The sequence below is a fragment of the Phyllostomus discolor genome, chromosome 1, assembly GCF_004126475.2.
Source record: "Phyllostomus discolor isolate MPI-MPIP mPhyDis1 chromosome 1, mPhyDis1.pri.v3, whole genome shotgun sequence".
Taxonomy (NCBI): domain Eukaryota; kingdom Metazoa; phylum Chordata; class Mammalia; order Chiroptera; family Phyllostomidae; genus Phyllostomus; species Phyllostomus discolor.
Window position 1 is genome coordinate 189031245 of NC_040903.2, and position 18002 is coordinate 189049246.

Below are 18002 nucleotides of genomic sequence, written 5' to 3' on the forward strand. Positions count from 1 at the left end.
CCAATCGTTGAGTCTTGGGGACAGATTTGCATGTATTCAAGTGCCCTAGGCAGTTTCTTCCCTGATACAGTGTTTGAATTGTAAAATTTCTTCCTTGAAGGGAGGAAAGGTAGGCGGGTCAGGAGTTCCACAGTCAGAGTTTCTCCAAAATCAGATCTACTCCCCATATCCCATCCTGCAATTAAGGAGTAGTTGAAGAAAGAAATGTGATGGTATTTGGCCATAGGTTACTAGGCTGGTTAATGGCAGAGGCTCAGCGAGGTCCGAGGTCTTCACAGGGTGCCTGGTGTTTACTTTGTTTTGGGCACTTACCACTTTGCCACAATTAAAGGACTTTCATAAACTGATCTTTTTCCTTTACAGCATTCTTCTCACTGCCTTGCTTCCCACTCTGCTAGAAGGCCATCCTTAACCTTTGTTTACTTGCATTGTGCTCCCTGGTAGCTAAGACTAGACAAAGTTCATCACTCTTGATTCCTTCTCTGAGAATATGAGAATGCTGGATCTAGTTGTCAGATTGTCCTCCTCTGGGAGAACTATCCCTGTTCCTCCCTAAAGCAGAGTTCCAAGGTTGCAGCCTGAATTGGATAATTAAGGGAGGTCTGAGAATCAGAGTCAAGTACAAGTGTGTGTCTTTTTTGGATGCTCACTTACTGAACAGGTATCTGTGTGCCTCCTGCATGCCAAGCACTCTTCAAAGCCATGAGACTGTACCAGTGAACAAAACATCCCACATCCATACCCTCATGTAGCTTGTATGCCAATGGGTAGAGATAGACAGTGAAAAAGGCAAAAGAGGCTGTGAGGGGGTGGGAAGTATGAAAGAGAAAACCAGAGTAGAGAAGAGGGACAGAGATTTCTGGGACGTTGGAGTTGCAGCTTTAAATATGGGAGCAAAGCTCATACTCATTGCAAATAAGCGATTTGCAGGCAAAGATTTGAAGGTCGGGTCATGAGCCTGTCAATGTAATGGGGAAGAGGATTCTTGACCTGAAACACAGCCTGTGCCATGAACTGTGACCTCATTAATTATTAAGCCACTGTTTTGGGGTCAACAGTGATGACCCCAAGTGATGACCAAACAGTGATGGCTCTGGGAAGCCGATTCTGAGTGGAGCAATTGAGTGAGGTGAATTGACACGGATGGTGAGAGCCCACCCTGGTTTAAGGGCGGCGTCTCTAGTGAGATTATGCAAAGGGGTGTACATCAGACAGTGTTAGAAAAACGACTCTGATTTGGTTTTTAAACTAGAAACTGCAGTGCTTACGAGTGTACTTTTCATAGTGAGGCCTCCTAAATTTTGTGTGATTTGTTTTACCTTCCCTTCTCTTTGCTACAATTGAGTCTGCCCTCTCCTCTCCGTTGATGGCATTTTTCTTCAGTCTTTTATCTGGAAGGACCAGCTGTAAAGAAACAGATGGTTTGCTGCGGGAAGGCCACTGAGAGAAGGTGCTCAGAGTTTTTGTGGGTTGAGCGGAGCAGGTTGGACCTGTTTGTGAGCTTCCTGTGGGTGGGATCCCCAGAGCCAGACACAGTGCTGCTCCCTCCTCCGTGGACCACTGGGTGACTTAGTTTAGCTTTTTGCGCCTTAGTTTCCTCACGTGTATGTTGGAGTAGCATGGCACCTAATTCATAAGGTTGTTAAAATTGAATGAGTTATTACTTGTAAAGCATTTAGCACAGCCCATGGCACGTAGAAGATTTTAATAAACAGGTGCTTGGAAAATACTTGTTGGATAAACGTGTGGTATTTGTGTTTATCGCAGGCTGTGTCTTTGGTAGCGGATTTATAATCTTGAACCTTAGAATTAGAATTCATCCTACTGATCAAAGATAAAAATGAACCCATGGCTATATGTTTTGCTGCAGGGCCAGAACTATTTTCATATAAAGAATTTGCTCATCACAGTGAAGGGCTACTGAGTGTTGCTAAGCTTTTTATTTTGTTCTATAGACGAAATACCTGTAGGCCTTTTTGTGCTTAAAAAGATTTGCCTGTGATGAGCTCCAAAGTGCAGGCCTTTCAGAAGTGACATGGAACCTTGGATGTCAAAGTTGGCTTCACTTGGGGAACCTGCACAGGAGAGCTGCTGGGAGTTCTTGAGAGGTGGGACCTTCTGCTAGGTCTTAAAGAGGCCGCCCAGCCAGGCTGTTGGGAGTGCTTTAGCTGGGGTGTGGCAGAGCCCAGAGCTGGGAGCCATCTACTGTGGCTGTAGCACCAGCCGAAATCCTAACTAAAAATATGGTCTGAGAATAAATGTCTTTGTCCATCAGGAGGGTAGGGATCAAGCAGTTTGGGATTTGGACGGTGGGCCTTTGAGCGGGGATGTGTGGTCCTCTATGTTATCCCCATTTGCATGAAGAATCCTCTGGAAGAAAGGAAGTCCGACTGGCCTGTCCTGGAGGAGCCTCTCTGGAGCGTAGGGAAAAGGCTCCCCTTTCCCCGGATTGACTCTGGGCCTTGTGTGGCCCTGAGCAGTATAGTCAGCCTTACTTTCCTCTTTCACCATGTGGGGATGATAGTAACAGTGTTGACCTCCTGATGTTGCCAAGAGGATTAATTGCGTATTAAGGTCTGTGAATGAGCCTGTGTGCTCCTGTGTTTAGGACTGTATCCTCTGACGTTGGATCCGTAGCACAAAAAGCCCTCAGCGCCCCTGCACTGTGCAGTTGCCCCCCTTTGGTAATTTCCCAAAAGGTAGCTCCCAGCGCTCCGTAAATCTTCGACCTTACAGGAGTGGGTGGTTAGCAGTCAGGATTCCTCAGCCACCCAGACCACACCTCCCTCCGCTGTGCAGTTAATGAAACTGTAGCCAGAAGTAAAGTGCCTTGAACAAGAATTACAAGGCTAGTTAGTGGTAGAGACTTGACACTGTAGTTTCCTTCCTCACAAGGACTTGTCGCTTGCTTGCTAAAGGTAATTTCAAAGTGTGATCCACTGAGTTTGGCTCTCCCTGTTAGGAGATGAATGAACCAACTGGAAAGTCATTTTCAAGGTTATAGTCCAGTTTTGACTGGTTGGGGTCAGGCCAAACCTTCCTGCTTTGTTAGCTCAGCGTTTTGTTTTGTTTTTTTCCTTGATGAAAAGTTCTTCCCCTCAACCTGAGCAGGTGAGGTACAGCCTTGGGTTTGCAGGTGCTGCATGAGTATCAGGAAATAGAGAACGTTTTTGTGAAGGTTTTTTTCAGAGCCTGCCATGAATTTATCTTCACTGCCTTGTATGACTTCACATGATAAGTGATCTTTCATTTGGATTTTGGTGCCGAAGTAATAGTTCCTACTTATTTAGTAAGCAGCCTTTTAGACCTAAGCCCCTTCTGCCCAAGATTTTCCTTTACTTGCTTCTAAAAGCAAGAAAGACCAGGCCTTTGTGAGGCTTTTCTCAGATGAGAGCTCTTGGCCTGCTCTTTCCTTCCAAGTGGAGATCCCCAGTCTTCCACATTCTTTCCCTTTCCCCTTGGGTGGTGATCCAGGGGCCTGCTTGGGGCTTGGGGCCATATGCTGCCCCGGTGGCCAAATCTGTGGTTAGGTGGTCCTGAAATGGCGAGGCTCATTCTGGTGTTGGGCCCTCACTGACAGGTGCTCATCCTTGAGAACACCTGTGTTTCATTTTCTTCCTGTCAGCTGAAGGGCATCAAATGATGGCCTAGAGGCCAAATCTAGTTATATGTTTTGTTGGGTTTACAGATTTGTTTTTTTAAATCCTTACCCGAGGACATTACCATTGATTTTAGAAAGAGAGGAAGGGGCAGAGAGAGAAAGAAGGAAATATCGATGTGAATGAGAAACATCCATCGGTTGCCTCCCGTACACACCCTGACCAGGGACCACTGGTCAAACTCACAACCTTTTTGTGTATGGGATGACGCCATAACCAACTGAGACACCCGGCCAGGACAATTATAATAATTAGTATTTTACATATTTTATACTTAAACTTAAGGAAAGTACTGATACTAGTTTTGATTATTCTGCATACTGATATAGTAGCTTTTGCTATTTTATTACATATCAGTGAAAGTAACCCATTTAACAGGAAAGTAATTTAGACTTTTAATTTGACTTTGCTGAATAGGGATGTGAAATACAGGTATTTCTTGGAACACCCGGTGATCTCAGTTGTTTTTACAAGAAACTGCATGTTAAGTTTTGCAGAAAATGTGAAATATTTTAATAGTATAAAAGCTATAATGAACAAATCAAATAAAACAACAAATGAACCAAATGAAAATAAAGCACATAAAATAAGACATTTCTATTGTACTGCATTGTTAAAATCTCGTGACAATAATCTCCACCTTGAGGGTGGAAAACAAGACATTTGTGTTCTTGTTGAAGGTGAACGTTCCTGGTTTTTCCCTGATTGCTTACCGAAGGCGTGCTCTGTGGACCTCGTGAGAATCACTGGGGATTACTCCAGGATTCAGTGTTTGTTCACTCAGGCAGAGCTTTATTTCCGTGTGGCTTTCTCAGCCATGCAGCTAGCCATCCTTTACTGCCTTCTTTTTCTACCTGTAGCTTCTGTTCAGATGTCCTTGTTAAGTTATATTTTAGGAATGCTTTTTTTTCTCTGTTACAAAACGTTCAGATTTTGAAAATGAGCCGTCATGTTAAACAGAATGAGTTGGAGTTTATAATAAGTTATATTTTAGGAATGCTTTTTTTTCTCTGTTACAAAACGTTCAGATTTTGAAAATGAGCCGTCATGTTAAACAGAATGAGTTGGAGTCCAGAATGTACTGGACTTTCAGGAATAATTGTGCAAGCCTTTGGGCAAAAGAGATTTGGGCGGCTGTCGAGGAGGGTTCGGGGTCCTCTGACTAGGACTCTTTGGAGGAGCTGTGATTCCACGCAGATGGGCACCTTTGACTTTGAGTAAGCAGGCTCTTTCCTAAACAGCTGTGTTTAGGAAATGCGAACTTGGAGAAAACAGATAATAATGGACTCTTGTCCATATAGATTCCAACACATACTGACAGGTTGAGATAAATGGTTCCCACTTTGACTTTTGCCCCATAGAAAAGATACCCCCCAACTTGTGTTTTATGGGCCAATAGCAGGGTTTCTCAACCTTGGGCACTTAATAACATTTGGGCTGGAATTCTTTGTTGTGAGGGGGTGTGTCCTGTGCATGGTAAGATACTGAGTTGCAGCCCTGCCATCTGGCCACTAGATGCCGGTAGTAACTTTGTTAAAACTGCATTGGTGTCTGTTCATATTGAATCCACTGTGACTATTTTACTGTCTGTCATGACCAGAGAAATTTTAATGATTTATTTGTCTTACTGCATTCATTGGCAGGCACTCTGATCCTGATGTCTCCTGCATTGAGCCCAAGATATGTTGTCTTCCCTTAGGTTTTAGAGAATGTTGATGGAGACGTGTGATTTCGGCACGTGCAGTTCTATTCAGGGCTCAGGGCTGTTTCTCCAAGTGCCTATTTCTGCCTCGCTTTGTCCCCAGAATCTTCACCAGGATGGTGTGTAGCTCATGGGCTGCAGATAGAAATGGGAGGCATCTGCAATTCAAGGGCATTTCTGTTAATTTAGGAGGTTTCACAATGATTAGGAAGTTCTTTTATTATAGCATTTGAGTTTTCTTACAGTAATGAACTATAAAAATTAAGGCACTTTCCACCATTTAATTTATCACAGCTCTGTGACCCCAACGTGAATGAAGACAGACGAGGGAATGCTAACTTTTCTCTCCATGGTCCTATTTTGTAGTTTCTTCAGCCATACCTGAGATTTGGCTTTCTTTATTCCAATTTTCATTTTAGGATTCTTCAGTTACTGGCCCACCCAGAAAATGACTTTTTTTTAAGGGACTTATGGAGACCTAATTAACAACTGTCTTGTGTGTATGTGGTTGTTTTGCGCACGCGCGTGTATGTGTGTGTGTGTGTGCGCGCGCACGTGGGTTCTCACCAGAGCTGAAAACTTTCCACTTGTTGCTTGAGAGTTCTGGGCTGTCTAGTTAGTTCTTGCTGATTGTGGTTTATGTGCATTTTTAAGTGCCTCATTGCTATTCTGGTCATGTCTCATAACAAGACCTAAATGTTAGCTTTTACATAAATCTTTCTAGTTGGAAGAATATCCCTACTAATGCAGCTTCGAAAACAATCCTGCTTCTTAGAAGGAGAAGTTTAAAGAAGTCAGTATAACTGATCTCAAGCTTTAACCTTTTTTAGAAAAAGAAATTGCAAACCGAGACCCATTTACATTTTTCCATACAAAATACAGAACATTTTGTTCTTTGATCTCCTCCTGGGCTGACACATTTTCCACCTATACCACCTTGTAGCACTGGGTTCCTGCAGCTTGCTACCTGCTGGGTATAAGTATTATTGTTAATTTTCCCTAGACTTTCTTCTTCAGTTCTCAAATGCTTATTCTAGAATTTGTGTAAGATTTGATAAATAAATGTATGTCTCAGCATGGATCCTGCTCTTTGCCTTAAAATATTTGTAGTCGTCAGTCTTTCCAGCTGCATTTCACAACCCCAACCCCTCAGAGTCATCTGTATGTAGCTCTGGCGTTTTCTCTGTGATTCAGGTTCATATGTCTAGAATCCAGCCGCTTCTTGCCAGCCCACATTGGTACCATAATCCACACTACCATCACCCAGGCCTGGATTTTTGCGATTGCTGTGACATCTGACTGGTGTCCCTGATTCTCACCTTTCCCTCTACCGTCTGCAGAATAGTTACTCACCAACCAGCATAACCCTTTAAAAATGTAAGTCTGATCATGTCAGCCCTGTTCAAAAGCTTCTAAAGGCTTCTCATCGCTTTCAGGTTCAGACAGTCTGCCTGACCTCATTCTCCTGCCCAGGGCTGTTCTTTCCACTAGTAATTGGGTTGGCCCTAGGAAAGCCACATGCCTGCTTAGAGCTTCTGTCTACAACTGCGAACGAGAAGAAGAACGTTTCTTTTCCCTTGCCCACCTCTCAGGGTTATTGAGAGGCTCACACGCGTTCATCTGTTTTCACTGTTGGTTCTTGTTATTGTGCTAAGAATGGTTGGGGTCTGTTTTGTTTTTCCCTCATGGATTTTGTTTGGGTCAGGGAGGGTTAAGGAGACCAGGTAGAAATCTTTGCCCAGCACTTTGTGTGAATATAATGGCTGGAGGAAGAAGAGAGTGGAGTTGGAAACTTGGTCCCTGGGAGGGGCTTTCTGCCACTACCCCGCCACCACACCTGATTGTCATGCAGGAGAACCAGTTAAAGCTGGAATTGCTGATGAAATTCAGCATCAGTAGAGTGAAAACCTGGCAGCTCCCACTATTTCTTGTTCTTTTGTGTCAAAGCAGAATTTTGTGGCCTCTGTTCAGGTCAAACCCCAGTAAAAGGACATCCAATGGTCTATTAAATCTTCTTTTGACCTCTATTATTGTATAGGATATTGACTTATAAAATAGTCACTGGCTAGAAATAAAATTTTGAAGTCTTAGTCTTTTTTTTAAAGATTTTATTTATTTAGGGAGGGGAAGGAAGGGAGAAAGAGAGAGAAACATCAGTGTGTGGTTGCTTCTCACATGGCCTGCCCTAGGGACCTGGCCTGCAACCCAGGCATATGCCCTGACTGGGAATCGAACCTGCAACCCTTTGGTTTGCAGCCCACGCTCAATCCACTGAGCTACGCCAGCCAGAGCTGAGGTCTTAGGCTTAGGTATGATTTCTTATATCATCCAACATTCTTAACATTTACTAGGCTAATCCAAATCATCTATTTCTTTTGACTCCTATTCCTTTTTATGCCAGTTTGTAAAGTGTGGTGAAGTGGAGAAGGGAGTAACCAAATGAATGAGTGAGGTCATGCTTGCAAGTGTCCATGTGTACAGTATTTGTATGTCAAGTGTGGTAAAGGTGAAGAAAGGCAAATGAAAAACTAATCCTTCGAAAGAGACAGATCCCGTTCGTGTTCGTGACTGAGTCATAACTGGGCAAGGACTATTCTGAATATTTATTTATGGATATAATTAGTAAACTTGATATCCTGTTGTATTGTTGAGAAATTATAATGATAAGTTGATTTATCATTGTTTTACAACAGCTTATACTTTTAACCTTGTGTTAAATTCTTTTGTAAGTTAGAATATAATTTGTAAATTTATAATGAATTTGGAGTGGGATTTATTATCATTCAGCCTTATGTGGATACCCTATGATTATCATACTAGGATAGGATGAGTGGGTGTGAGCTCAAGTTCCTTCCTGCAAAATGTTTTCTCATATTGCACTTGGAGAGTGGAAACGATCAAAAATGAGGATTAGCAGCCTCCTGGAAGTGTGGGGCCAAGTTTTCATTTGTTCACTGTATGACTTCAAATGCCATCAGCTAACAGGTTTTAAAGTAACTACCCCCATGCGCACTGGCCCAGACAGTGTCGGTGGGGGTTAGAAAAGGTCCTTGTCTGCCTGAAGCCTGTAACATGGACGGGCAATAGTACGTGTTATACCAGATAATGACTGTTCAGTGGAGGTGTTTTTAATTTAAGAGAAATATATCTAATAACCCACATCACTTTTTGTGCTTGAAACATTGTGTTGACCACAACCTTTCCATTTTCCCTAGGCAAATAAGGCAGCGACTGAAGAACCAGGTCACTGAGATAAAGGAGCGAGTACCTGGTTTCACACCAGGCCTGGCAATATTACAGGTATTATGATAGTGTATTTCCACTAATACCCGCCTTACCCATCCTCTCAGTAGCACTTAAGACAACAAGCAGTTCAGTCTCTTCCCATCATTTATTTATTTATTTATTTATTTATTTATTTATTTATTTATTTTGGTTTCTGTGAAACCTCACACCTTTGCAGTTTTTCCTTGCAGGTTCCTCTTCAGCTCAGCTTCTGAATGTTGGCTTATCCTGGTCCCTCTTCTATTCCCTGTGGGTGTTCTTCCCCTAGTCCAGTGCCTCTTGAAGTTTTTGTCTTAGGATCCATTCATGCTTTAAAAAATGTAAGGCCTTAAGGAGATATTGTTCATATGGATTTATCCATTGATATTTACTGCATTAGAAATTAAAACTAAGACACTTAAAAATATTTATACATGTAAAAGTGCCAGTAGTAAAATTGTTATGTTAACATAAGTAACACTTTTATGAGAAAATAACTTTTAGATAAGAAAATTGAATGAGAAGAGGGATGAAAGCAGCTGGATCCCCGTCTGCATCTGCACTCAGTCTCTTGCTGTGCGCTAGTGTGGTGTAATACATGGAGAAAATCTGGCCTCATACAGATGTATAGTTGTAAAAGGGAAGGCTTTTTAATTTTTTTTTCATTTATTGGTTTGAGAGAAAGAGAAACTTCCATTCATTGTTCCATTTATTGATGCATTCATTGGTCAATTCTTGTATGTGCCCTGAACAGGTATCAAACCCACAAACTTGGCTTATTGGGATGATACTCTTATCAACAGAGCTACCCAGCCAGGGCTTTTAAAAAGTCTTTCCAGCTCTGTTCTGTGTGACTCAGTTGGTTGGAGTGTTGTCCTGCAGTCATAGGGCCTTGGGTTCGATTCCCAGTCAGGGCATGTGTGGTCCCCAGTCCAGGTGTGTATGGAGACAGCCAGTTAGTGCGGTGCTTCTCTCTTGCACTGATGTTCCTCTCTCTCCTGTCTTCTCTCCCCTCCTCTCTTTAAAGAAGAAAAGAAAAAGAAAAAATGTCCTTGGGTAAGGATTAAAAAAATAGTCTTTCCAGATAATTGTGAATATTTTTTTGAATGCTACACCAGCACTCAATGTAAGTTTTTAAAGGTTAGTCGCAGTGTGGAATCTAAAACTGTATCTTTGAACTTTCATACTTTGTTGCCTCAGAATCTGTGTTGCAGTTTGAAAGGATATGTACCCACGCGTGGTTTTTTATGTCCTTCATTCCTCATTTGGAAAATAATGGTTCACTGAATTATGCAGATCTTCCAAATGTTAATATATTTTATGATGTGGTATAAAAAATCATAATCGTTAATATTACCAACATACTCTTCAAAAAAGACTTTAATTTTTGAGACGTGTTCAAGCACACAGGAGTGGATTAAAAATTCTGATTTTTGCTCGAAAACTCAAATTTTATTAGTGGCAATAAATACAGTTAGTTATTTTACTTGAAGAGCCGGCTAACTTTCCACTGTTGAGAAAATATTGCCAGATAGTCAAAGCTGAATAATATTGTTTGTCAGTTGTTCTTTCAAATAAAGATGGTGCTGCACACTTAAAAATGCAGCTAGCTCAGCTTGCAAGGCAAAAGAGCGCAACTGCTTTTTTCTGGTGACAGCCAGCATACTTTTGCATGCAGCGGAAGTGCTTCCCAGTTCCTTACACACAATGTTAAAAAGACACATACTCAGGGGTCGGGGTTTAATAACATGAGCGGTGTTCACTGCTTCACCCAGGGCTCTTCTAAGTGAAACCGTCATCTGTTTTTACTGAGCGTGTACGGCAGTGAAGGGTACCCTCGGGAGGAGTATGATTTGATACCATTGTCTTGATTCCTACCAAGTCACCAGCAGTCTCACTCATTCACTATTACTTTTATGGCCTAATATAAATGTGCATACAGTGAAAAAAGGCAAATGACATAGTATTATCATAAAAGGTTTGGCACTTACAGATCTAATTAAAGGGTCGTGATGTTCTCACAAGGCCATTGTCCTGGACCAGTGATTTTCAGCCTTTTTCACTGCGGTACATGTCAACCACTAAAATTCTGTAGCACCCCCAAAAATATATTTTTTACTGATCTGACAAAAAATAGGTGTAATTTTGATTCATTCACACTGGATGGCTATTTTGTTGGCTGTTGTCATTTTTTTATTTGACAATCTGAGGGAAAAGAGGTCACTGCCCCTAACTAATAGTCACGTGTTACGTGTTTTGAAAATTCTTGCAGCACACCGGTTGAAAATCGCAGCCCTAGGCAGTTTTATCTGGCCCCAAATGTCAGCCGTAGGCCAATAACTTATACACCCTGGATCTCCTCTGAGTTCTAGACTCTGGGTTTCTGGGACATCGCTTTATTTCCCTTCCTTTGCTAATCTTTTTTGCCTGTTTCTCATCCTTGTGAGGAATAGGGATCTCCTTGTTCCTTCTTCACCACACCCAAAACATCTGAAGGCCTCCGGGTGCAGCCCTTGGCCCACTTTTTCAGCTTACTCTTCTCTGAGTGAGCTCACTCAGTCTCACGGCTGCATGGAAGACTACATCCTGATTTAGACTTCTGTCCACATTTTCTCCCCTGAGTTCCAGACTCATCCAGGAGGAGGCCTTCAGTAAGTATCTGTAGCACGGACAAATGTACAAAGAATGTTTTGAAGGGTTGATCTAGATGACAGTAAACTGATTGCTTTCATTTGAAATTCCCTTCAGAAATACCCGTTTCCTCACTTCCCATTTCCCTCTGTATGTGCGTCTCCACTTATACCATTTAACCCCTTGCGAAGTTTCTGTCTTATGTTCATTAAGAATTTCAGAACGAATGGTACTTAAACATTTTCCCCCATTTCTGTAAATTATTTTGAGGCCTTGGCTGAGAAGAAAAACACAGAAGGCCTGTCATTCTGCCTGGTGTGTCCCTTCCTATGGTGGGTTTTCCTTTTTTTTCCCCTTTTTTTCTTTTTCTTTTTTTTTTTTTTTGCAAATCACTAAGAATCAAAGGTATGTGTTGTGGGTATACACTTGGTACACGTGGGGGACCAGTAATTTCTCAGCTTCTTCTTGTGAATTGTTTGTTGTAGAAAGTGAATGTCATAGACAAGAAATCTGAAACCTTTCCTTAGCAACACTGGGAATTTTTCCCCGTTTCAAAGATTGATTTCTAAACTTGTATTTTAAATGTATCGATTGCAAGTGTTTTTGTTTACATAAACGGTATTCTACAGCTTTGACCCCTATGTCCTTGCCAAAAGAACAGTAGTAGACTATATTTTATCTTGCGCTTTAGCACCAGAGTCAACATCTTTCTATGACACAAGGCTTACACACGCTGTGTTGTAGTTGTTGACCTTAAACAAATAGACGGCTAGGTATTTCTCCAGCAAAATGGGGTTATCCAGGAACAACAAACAGTTGTAACGCAGGACATGCAGTCTAATGGTGAACCACGTGCAAGTCCAGCGATACAGAGGAGAGAGGAAGCTCTTTTATGGACTCGGGAGGGGCTGTTGTAAAGGAAGAGTCCGTTGGAGGAAACTGGAAGTTCAGGGGGTAGTGACTTTTCATTGGCTGAGCTGTCACTGGACCAGGAGGAGTCTTTTCTCCTTCCTGCTGAGGCAGTGAAGCAGTGCCACGTCCGGTCCCGTGGCAGAGACACAGCACTCTCTTCCTGTTGGGGTCAGTGGTGTGCTTTGAGTGACAGGCAGGAGCGCCCTCTCTTCTAGCTTCCCAGCTCCATTTCAAATGAGGTTTCTGTTTATTTTCACACACCACATCCCTGCTGCCTTGGACCTCATGTTTTCCATCCTGTTGACCTGGCACCACCATCTTTCCACCTGAGGTCAGCTCTAGGATCTCTCCCTCTCCACACCTGCTCAGGGACTCTGCCTGTGAGCTCCTGGAATCTGTCCCCGCCTTCTGATTTGTGCTGCTCCCACCCCCTGGGGCCACTGCAGTCTCAGCTTACCGGTTTCTGGCTTCTGATCTGAATGCTTCTAGTCTGTCCTTTTAACTGTTACTGTCGCCCTCCCTCACCAAAATGCAAATCTGATCACCGTCCATCCAGCCTCACCCTTACAGAAGGAATGACAGTACTGCATATATAGTGTCTACTATAGTTCAAATGATTTGTATACATTTCTAGTTCTAATCTCTGTACTACCTGTACAGGTTGGGACCTCTTATCATCACAGTAACAGATGCACAAAGCTCTTGGGTAGCTTGTCCAAAGCCATGGTCAAGAAGGGACTGAGTCTGGCCTATAAACTCAGGTCTTTCTCTAAAAACCGTTCGCTTTTTGCCTTTGTTTTTCTAATTTCTTGGTGTTGCAGTCAAGGGTATTCGTGATCTGGCTGGGGAAATACTTAGCTAAAAGTTGGAATTTTTAAAAAACACAGTGGACTGTTAACTTCCCAAATAACTGAATATTTGAAAGAAATTAAGACTTTCCATTATAAGAGATAGAAATGAGGCTGTGTTTCCATTCCCTTAGCATATGAAATACTCTAATTATTAATAATATAATAACTAACATTTGCTCCCTGCCAGGAACTATTCAGAGTGCTTTGTGTGTGGTAACTCATTCAATTTTCACAAAGAAGCATGGACAAAACAATAAAAGGAACTAAGTCAACTGGCCTGAATATCTACAAAAGGCTCCTGATGCAGAAAGAATTAACGAATAGACCAATACCCACATTATTGTATGCTACAAAAGAGGGATCGATAAACTGTCCCATGTCCAAATGCTGCCCAGGTTTTAAAGGGTTAAAAAAGAAGCCAAATGTGTGGCAGTGTATGGCCTGAAAAATCTAAAATATATACCATCTGGCTCCTTACAGAAACAGTTTGCAGACTCCCGGTGCTAAAAAAAAAATTGTTCCTGGCCTGGCTGGTGTGGCTGTGGAATGAGCACTGGCCTGCTAACCAGAGAGTCTCCAGTTTGATTTCCAGTCAGGGCACATAACTGGGTTGCGGGCCAGGTCCCCAGTAGGGGGTGCACAAGAGGCAACCACACATTAATGTTTCTGTCTCTTTCTTTCTCCCTTCACCTCTGTCTAAAATAAATAAATAACTAAAATCTTTTAGAAAATTGTTCCTAACTTGTTCTGGGAAAGGACCTCTTTTGGATGATGTTATTCACCTCTTTCTAGAAAAATTCACATTCTGATAAAATGCTTAAGTGATTTTCTTGATAAAGTCTAATGGATTTAAGATGTGTTCTGGGAAACCAGCCTTCCACCCACCTACTTGACTGTCAGTCAAGAATCTGTTCTTCTACTAAACATTCTTTTTGCATCTAGTCTAGCAATGATTGTATAACCATTTTCCTCTGTAAAGTGCACATCCTGAGAGTGAGTCTTTGAATTGGCTCCTCAGAGGTCTTTTCCTTTGCATTGGGATAATGAAACTTTGACATATGCTCATAACTATAACTGTTAAGCTTTCTTTTTAAAACCGGTGAAAGTTTTGAAGTTTGGAAAAATTCTTCCCAAAACACGCAGACAGAAAACAGTTTCTATAAAGGAACAACAGCAAAAGACTTCAGACTTCTGTAACACTCAGTGCCAGCGACTACATCTCTGAAAGAAAATGTTGTCACTCCAAATTCAGCCAAGTGGGTCCTTTAAGTGCAAAGAAGCAGAAAAATATTTTCAGATACACAAAGACTCAGAAAAAAAATGCCTACATACCTTTCATGGAAAGTGACCTATTGTTGCATTTCAGCTACCCGAGAGATGAATGAAAATAAACTGTAGAAGAGAGAAATTGTAATTTTAAAAAGACTGGCAGTGAGTGATAAAACCATTTAAACTCAGAGTTAAATCTGAGTAACTAATTATAGTTATAAATAGGACTGTCTTTCCTACTTTGATCTCAAAGTCTCAGAGTGCCTTAAATCCAGTAACTGAATCAATGAATGTTGGATGCTAGGGCCAAAGAAGAAACATGGGGGGCACTAAAATTCTAGGAAAACCCCTGCAGGAAGCGACTAATGTGATGCACTTAGGTTCAAATAGTCCAATAAAAAAATTCCTTAATGGACTTGGACTTACCTCCCCAGAGATGAAATTCACATTAACATTGACAAAACTGAGATCTATATAAAGGATAGCCGAAGCTAAGAGTAAGGCCACCTTCCATGGGCCAAGCAGGAGCTCCCAGTAGTAGCATCAACATGACATGGACTGGAAATACTCTATACCAAGGCCAGCTTCTGTCTCTGCCATTGTCCTACTAAAAGGCACCAGGCATCAGTATCGAGGGACCAACCATTTTTCATTCTGCAGTTTTGGGAGAAGCCAAATTTGTGAGCATATCACCCTGAGTCTATTTCAGCCTTGGAAAGGACAGGTGTCAGCCACTGGAATGTGGAAAACCATTTGCAAAATAAACTTTTACAGATAAACGGTTACAGTGAAAAACTATGAATGTGTTCAAGATTAAGTAAATAGAGGGGACATGATGAGACGAGGCACAGGGTGATTCAAAGGATCGGGCTTCCGCTCTGTCCTGAGGGCAGCAGACTGCCCTTCGCCTTGCGTGGGTGTCTACTCTGTGTGAGCTGGAATGAGGGCCACCCTCGCTGGTTTCTCTTCTCTGTGTGGTGGTGCGCGCTTTCTGCTGCCCCTGGGAGTGGGGGAGAGAGGTCAGAAGGTGCCCTCTGGGTGTGCTTGTCCCAGCTCTGCTGTTTCTCCTGTGCTGTTTCTCTTGCCTGATGATGTTTCCTCAGGCCCGTGGATCTGGCACGCCAGCTCAGTGGCGAGCAGAATCTCCACGTGTTCCAGACAGGCCTGCGGCACCCTTGCCTGATTTCCAAGGCAGATACAGGCAGCCTCCTGCTTTTTCTTTTCTTTTGGCTTTTTCAGTGGGAACCAGGTGGGACTTGTTTGGGGAGGGATCCCTAATGCCACCTATGTGCGCACCTCCCTCCACTCTGCCCCGATGTTCTCCTTGTTCTCCTGTTAAAGTTCTCTGCCACGAGAATCTCATGATTAAACCTTTCTTTTATCAAAATAAAATTTTAGAAACTTTTCTGTACACCTTGCCTTTCCCTAATCGTCTGATTTGCATGTATTTATTATTCTAGGTTGGCGACAGAGATGATTCCAATCTTTATATAAATGTGAAGCTGAAGGCTGCAGAGGAGGTAAAGGCTAGAACAGCCGTGTTGTCCCCCTCCCCCCCGCCACCCCCCAGCTCCTGCCTGCTACCTCTCGCCCTTTGTGCCCTTCCCATAAAGACTTCTATCACCCTCATCGGACTTCAGTTTCGCAAGTCAGAACTGAGTGACTTAGAGCTTCGGCCTCTGGTTTACCCCTGACTGTCTTCTAATCAGTGATCTGTTTACTTCCCAAAGAGCAGGAATAGTGGACAGGAAATGGCTTGTGCAGTGATGACAGTTAACAAGTAGATGATGAGTGGGTCAGAATGGGACTAATTCTTCAGAATGTAGGGTGAAATGGTTACTAACACCACGTGGTTGGTTTTAGTCATAGCTGTGAAAGAAAGGGGCCCATGTCTCAAGTTCTCTTGCCAAACACCTGTTTTAAATGTTCATTTTTGCAGATTGGGATCAAAGCCACTCACATTAAGTTGCCAAGAACTGCCACAGAATCTGAGGTGAGCTTTTAGGAACTGAGTGTTAAGAGGGCAGCTGAAGGCTTCCCTCTCTGGTTTTTGGTTTAATGGGACTTGAGGGATTGATACATTCAGCATACAAAAGGCCTCCCAGTAATTGTTTCTTCACAGACTCTACCTGCAGAAAATCTCTGAAAACACCTACAGAGTAAATGGTGCCGCACTGGGGCGTGAGCATTTGCTACCCAGAGTGCAATGGCAGCATCATTTGTTTGCATGTCACCTGCAGTGTTTACTAAAAAGTGATCCTCGGCCTGTAGTTACATGCATGTTATAAACCTAGTGTGTGTGCCATTTAGATGATGAGAAAGCACAGGCAGAGTCAGCATCTGTGATTAAAGTCAGAACTGTGGTCCGTATAGGTAGGGGGGTTATCTGAAGGGGCAGGAGGGAGAAAGAGCTTTCTGAGGTCATGGAGACGTTCCCCGTATGCACTGGCCGACAGGGTAGCCGCTGGCCCCGTGTAGCCATTGAAGTGAAGTAAAATTTAAAATTCAGTTCCTTGGTTATATTGGCCATGTTTCAAGTATTCTGTAGCCACTATTGCTTTCTAAGTTGTAAGGTGTAGAGCATTTCTGTCATCACAGAAATCTCGATTTGGATGATGGTAACATGGGTATTACTGCTGAAGTCCTTATTTCTTTGATGGGTTTCTGATCAGACCCCTGAAGATGACATTCTGTGTTAAAAGAGAGTTGCTCTTGGGGTCCAGGGGAGGTGAGTTCTGAGAGGACGGCAGTTGAACTCTTGGAGGGAAATGGGACAGCTTCTCTTTGACTTGAAAAGTGTTTCTCTGTGGCATACAGACTGCATGTGGTATTGTTTTCAGGTGTTAAAGCACATCTCATCTTTGAATGAAGACTTCACCGTACATGGATTCATAGTGCAGCTGCCTTTAGATTCAGAAAATCCCATTAACACTGAAGCAGTGGTCAATGCTATTTCACCGGAGAAGGATGTGGACGGGTGAGTGTGGCTAGACTCTACATCACATGGCACGGTTCCAATGATAATTCACTGCTGTGTCCAGAACACACCACGTTTGCTGCTGAAGGATAAAGACACCTAATTTACCTCTACCTCCCCCTTCTTTGCCTTTACTGTTTTAGATTGACTAACATCAGCGCTGGAAAACTTGCTAGAGGTGACCTAAATGGCTGTTTCATCCCTTGTACACCTAAAGGATGCTTGGAACTCATCAAAGGGACAGGTAAAAACCAAAAACAAAAACAAAGCACCATTTCGTAGAGCCGGACCTTGACGTGTGGAGATACAGAGGAGCTACACTGTGGGCTCTGCATAGCTGAACTTGATTGGCAAAAGCGACCTTTCTGCCAGGGGCTTTATGTAAATGCTCACTGAATTTTCTCAACAAGCCTATGAAATAGTACTCTAATTGTCCAGAAGGCTCCAAACAATTGAGTAATTTGTCCAAGAGGCAGCAGAGCTCAAAGTTATTTGAGTTCGAAGCAAAATTTTGTGTGTGTGAAAGAATAGCCTATATGGTAGTAAGAACTGAGACCGTATGTAAGGGTGCAAAGTGAAAAGTCCCCCCCTCCCCAGTGGGCACCTAGAACTAACTACTGTGGAAACAGTAGATCTAGAACTAGACAGATGGCTGGAAACAGTCTCTTAGCAATTAATTGGCTGTATTATCTTATTACCTAGTCAGCATCTTGGTATTTTAATTTCATCACAAATGC

At 42.6% G+C, this 18002-nt stretch overlaps 1 protein-coding gene across 2 annotated transcripts in view; it reads left to right on the forward strand.

The window, feature by feature from the left end:
• Positions 1 to 18002, forward strand: part of MTHFD1 (methylenetetrahydrofolate dehydrogenase, cyclohydrolase and formyltetrahydrofolate synthetase 1) — a 56260-nt gene that overhangs the window by 4106 nt on the left and 34152 nt on the right. Inside the window, exons 2-6 of one of the 2 annotated variants that reach the window (XM_028505543.2) lie at positions 8577 to 8661; positions 15749 to 15808; positions 16228 to 16281; positions 17129 to 17265; positions 17409 to 17509. In XM_028505543.2, coding sequence (XP_028361344.1) covers positions 8577 to 8661; positions 15749 to 15808; positions 16228 to 16281; positions 17129 to 17265; positions 17409 to 17509 — 437 coding nt within the window. The remainder of the gene's footprint in view (positions 1 to 8576; positions 8662 to 15748; positions 15809 to 16227; positions 16282 to 17128; positions 17266 to 17408; positions 17510 to 18002) is intronic. The other variant, XM_028505544.2, reaches the window with a different exon arrangement.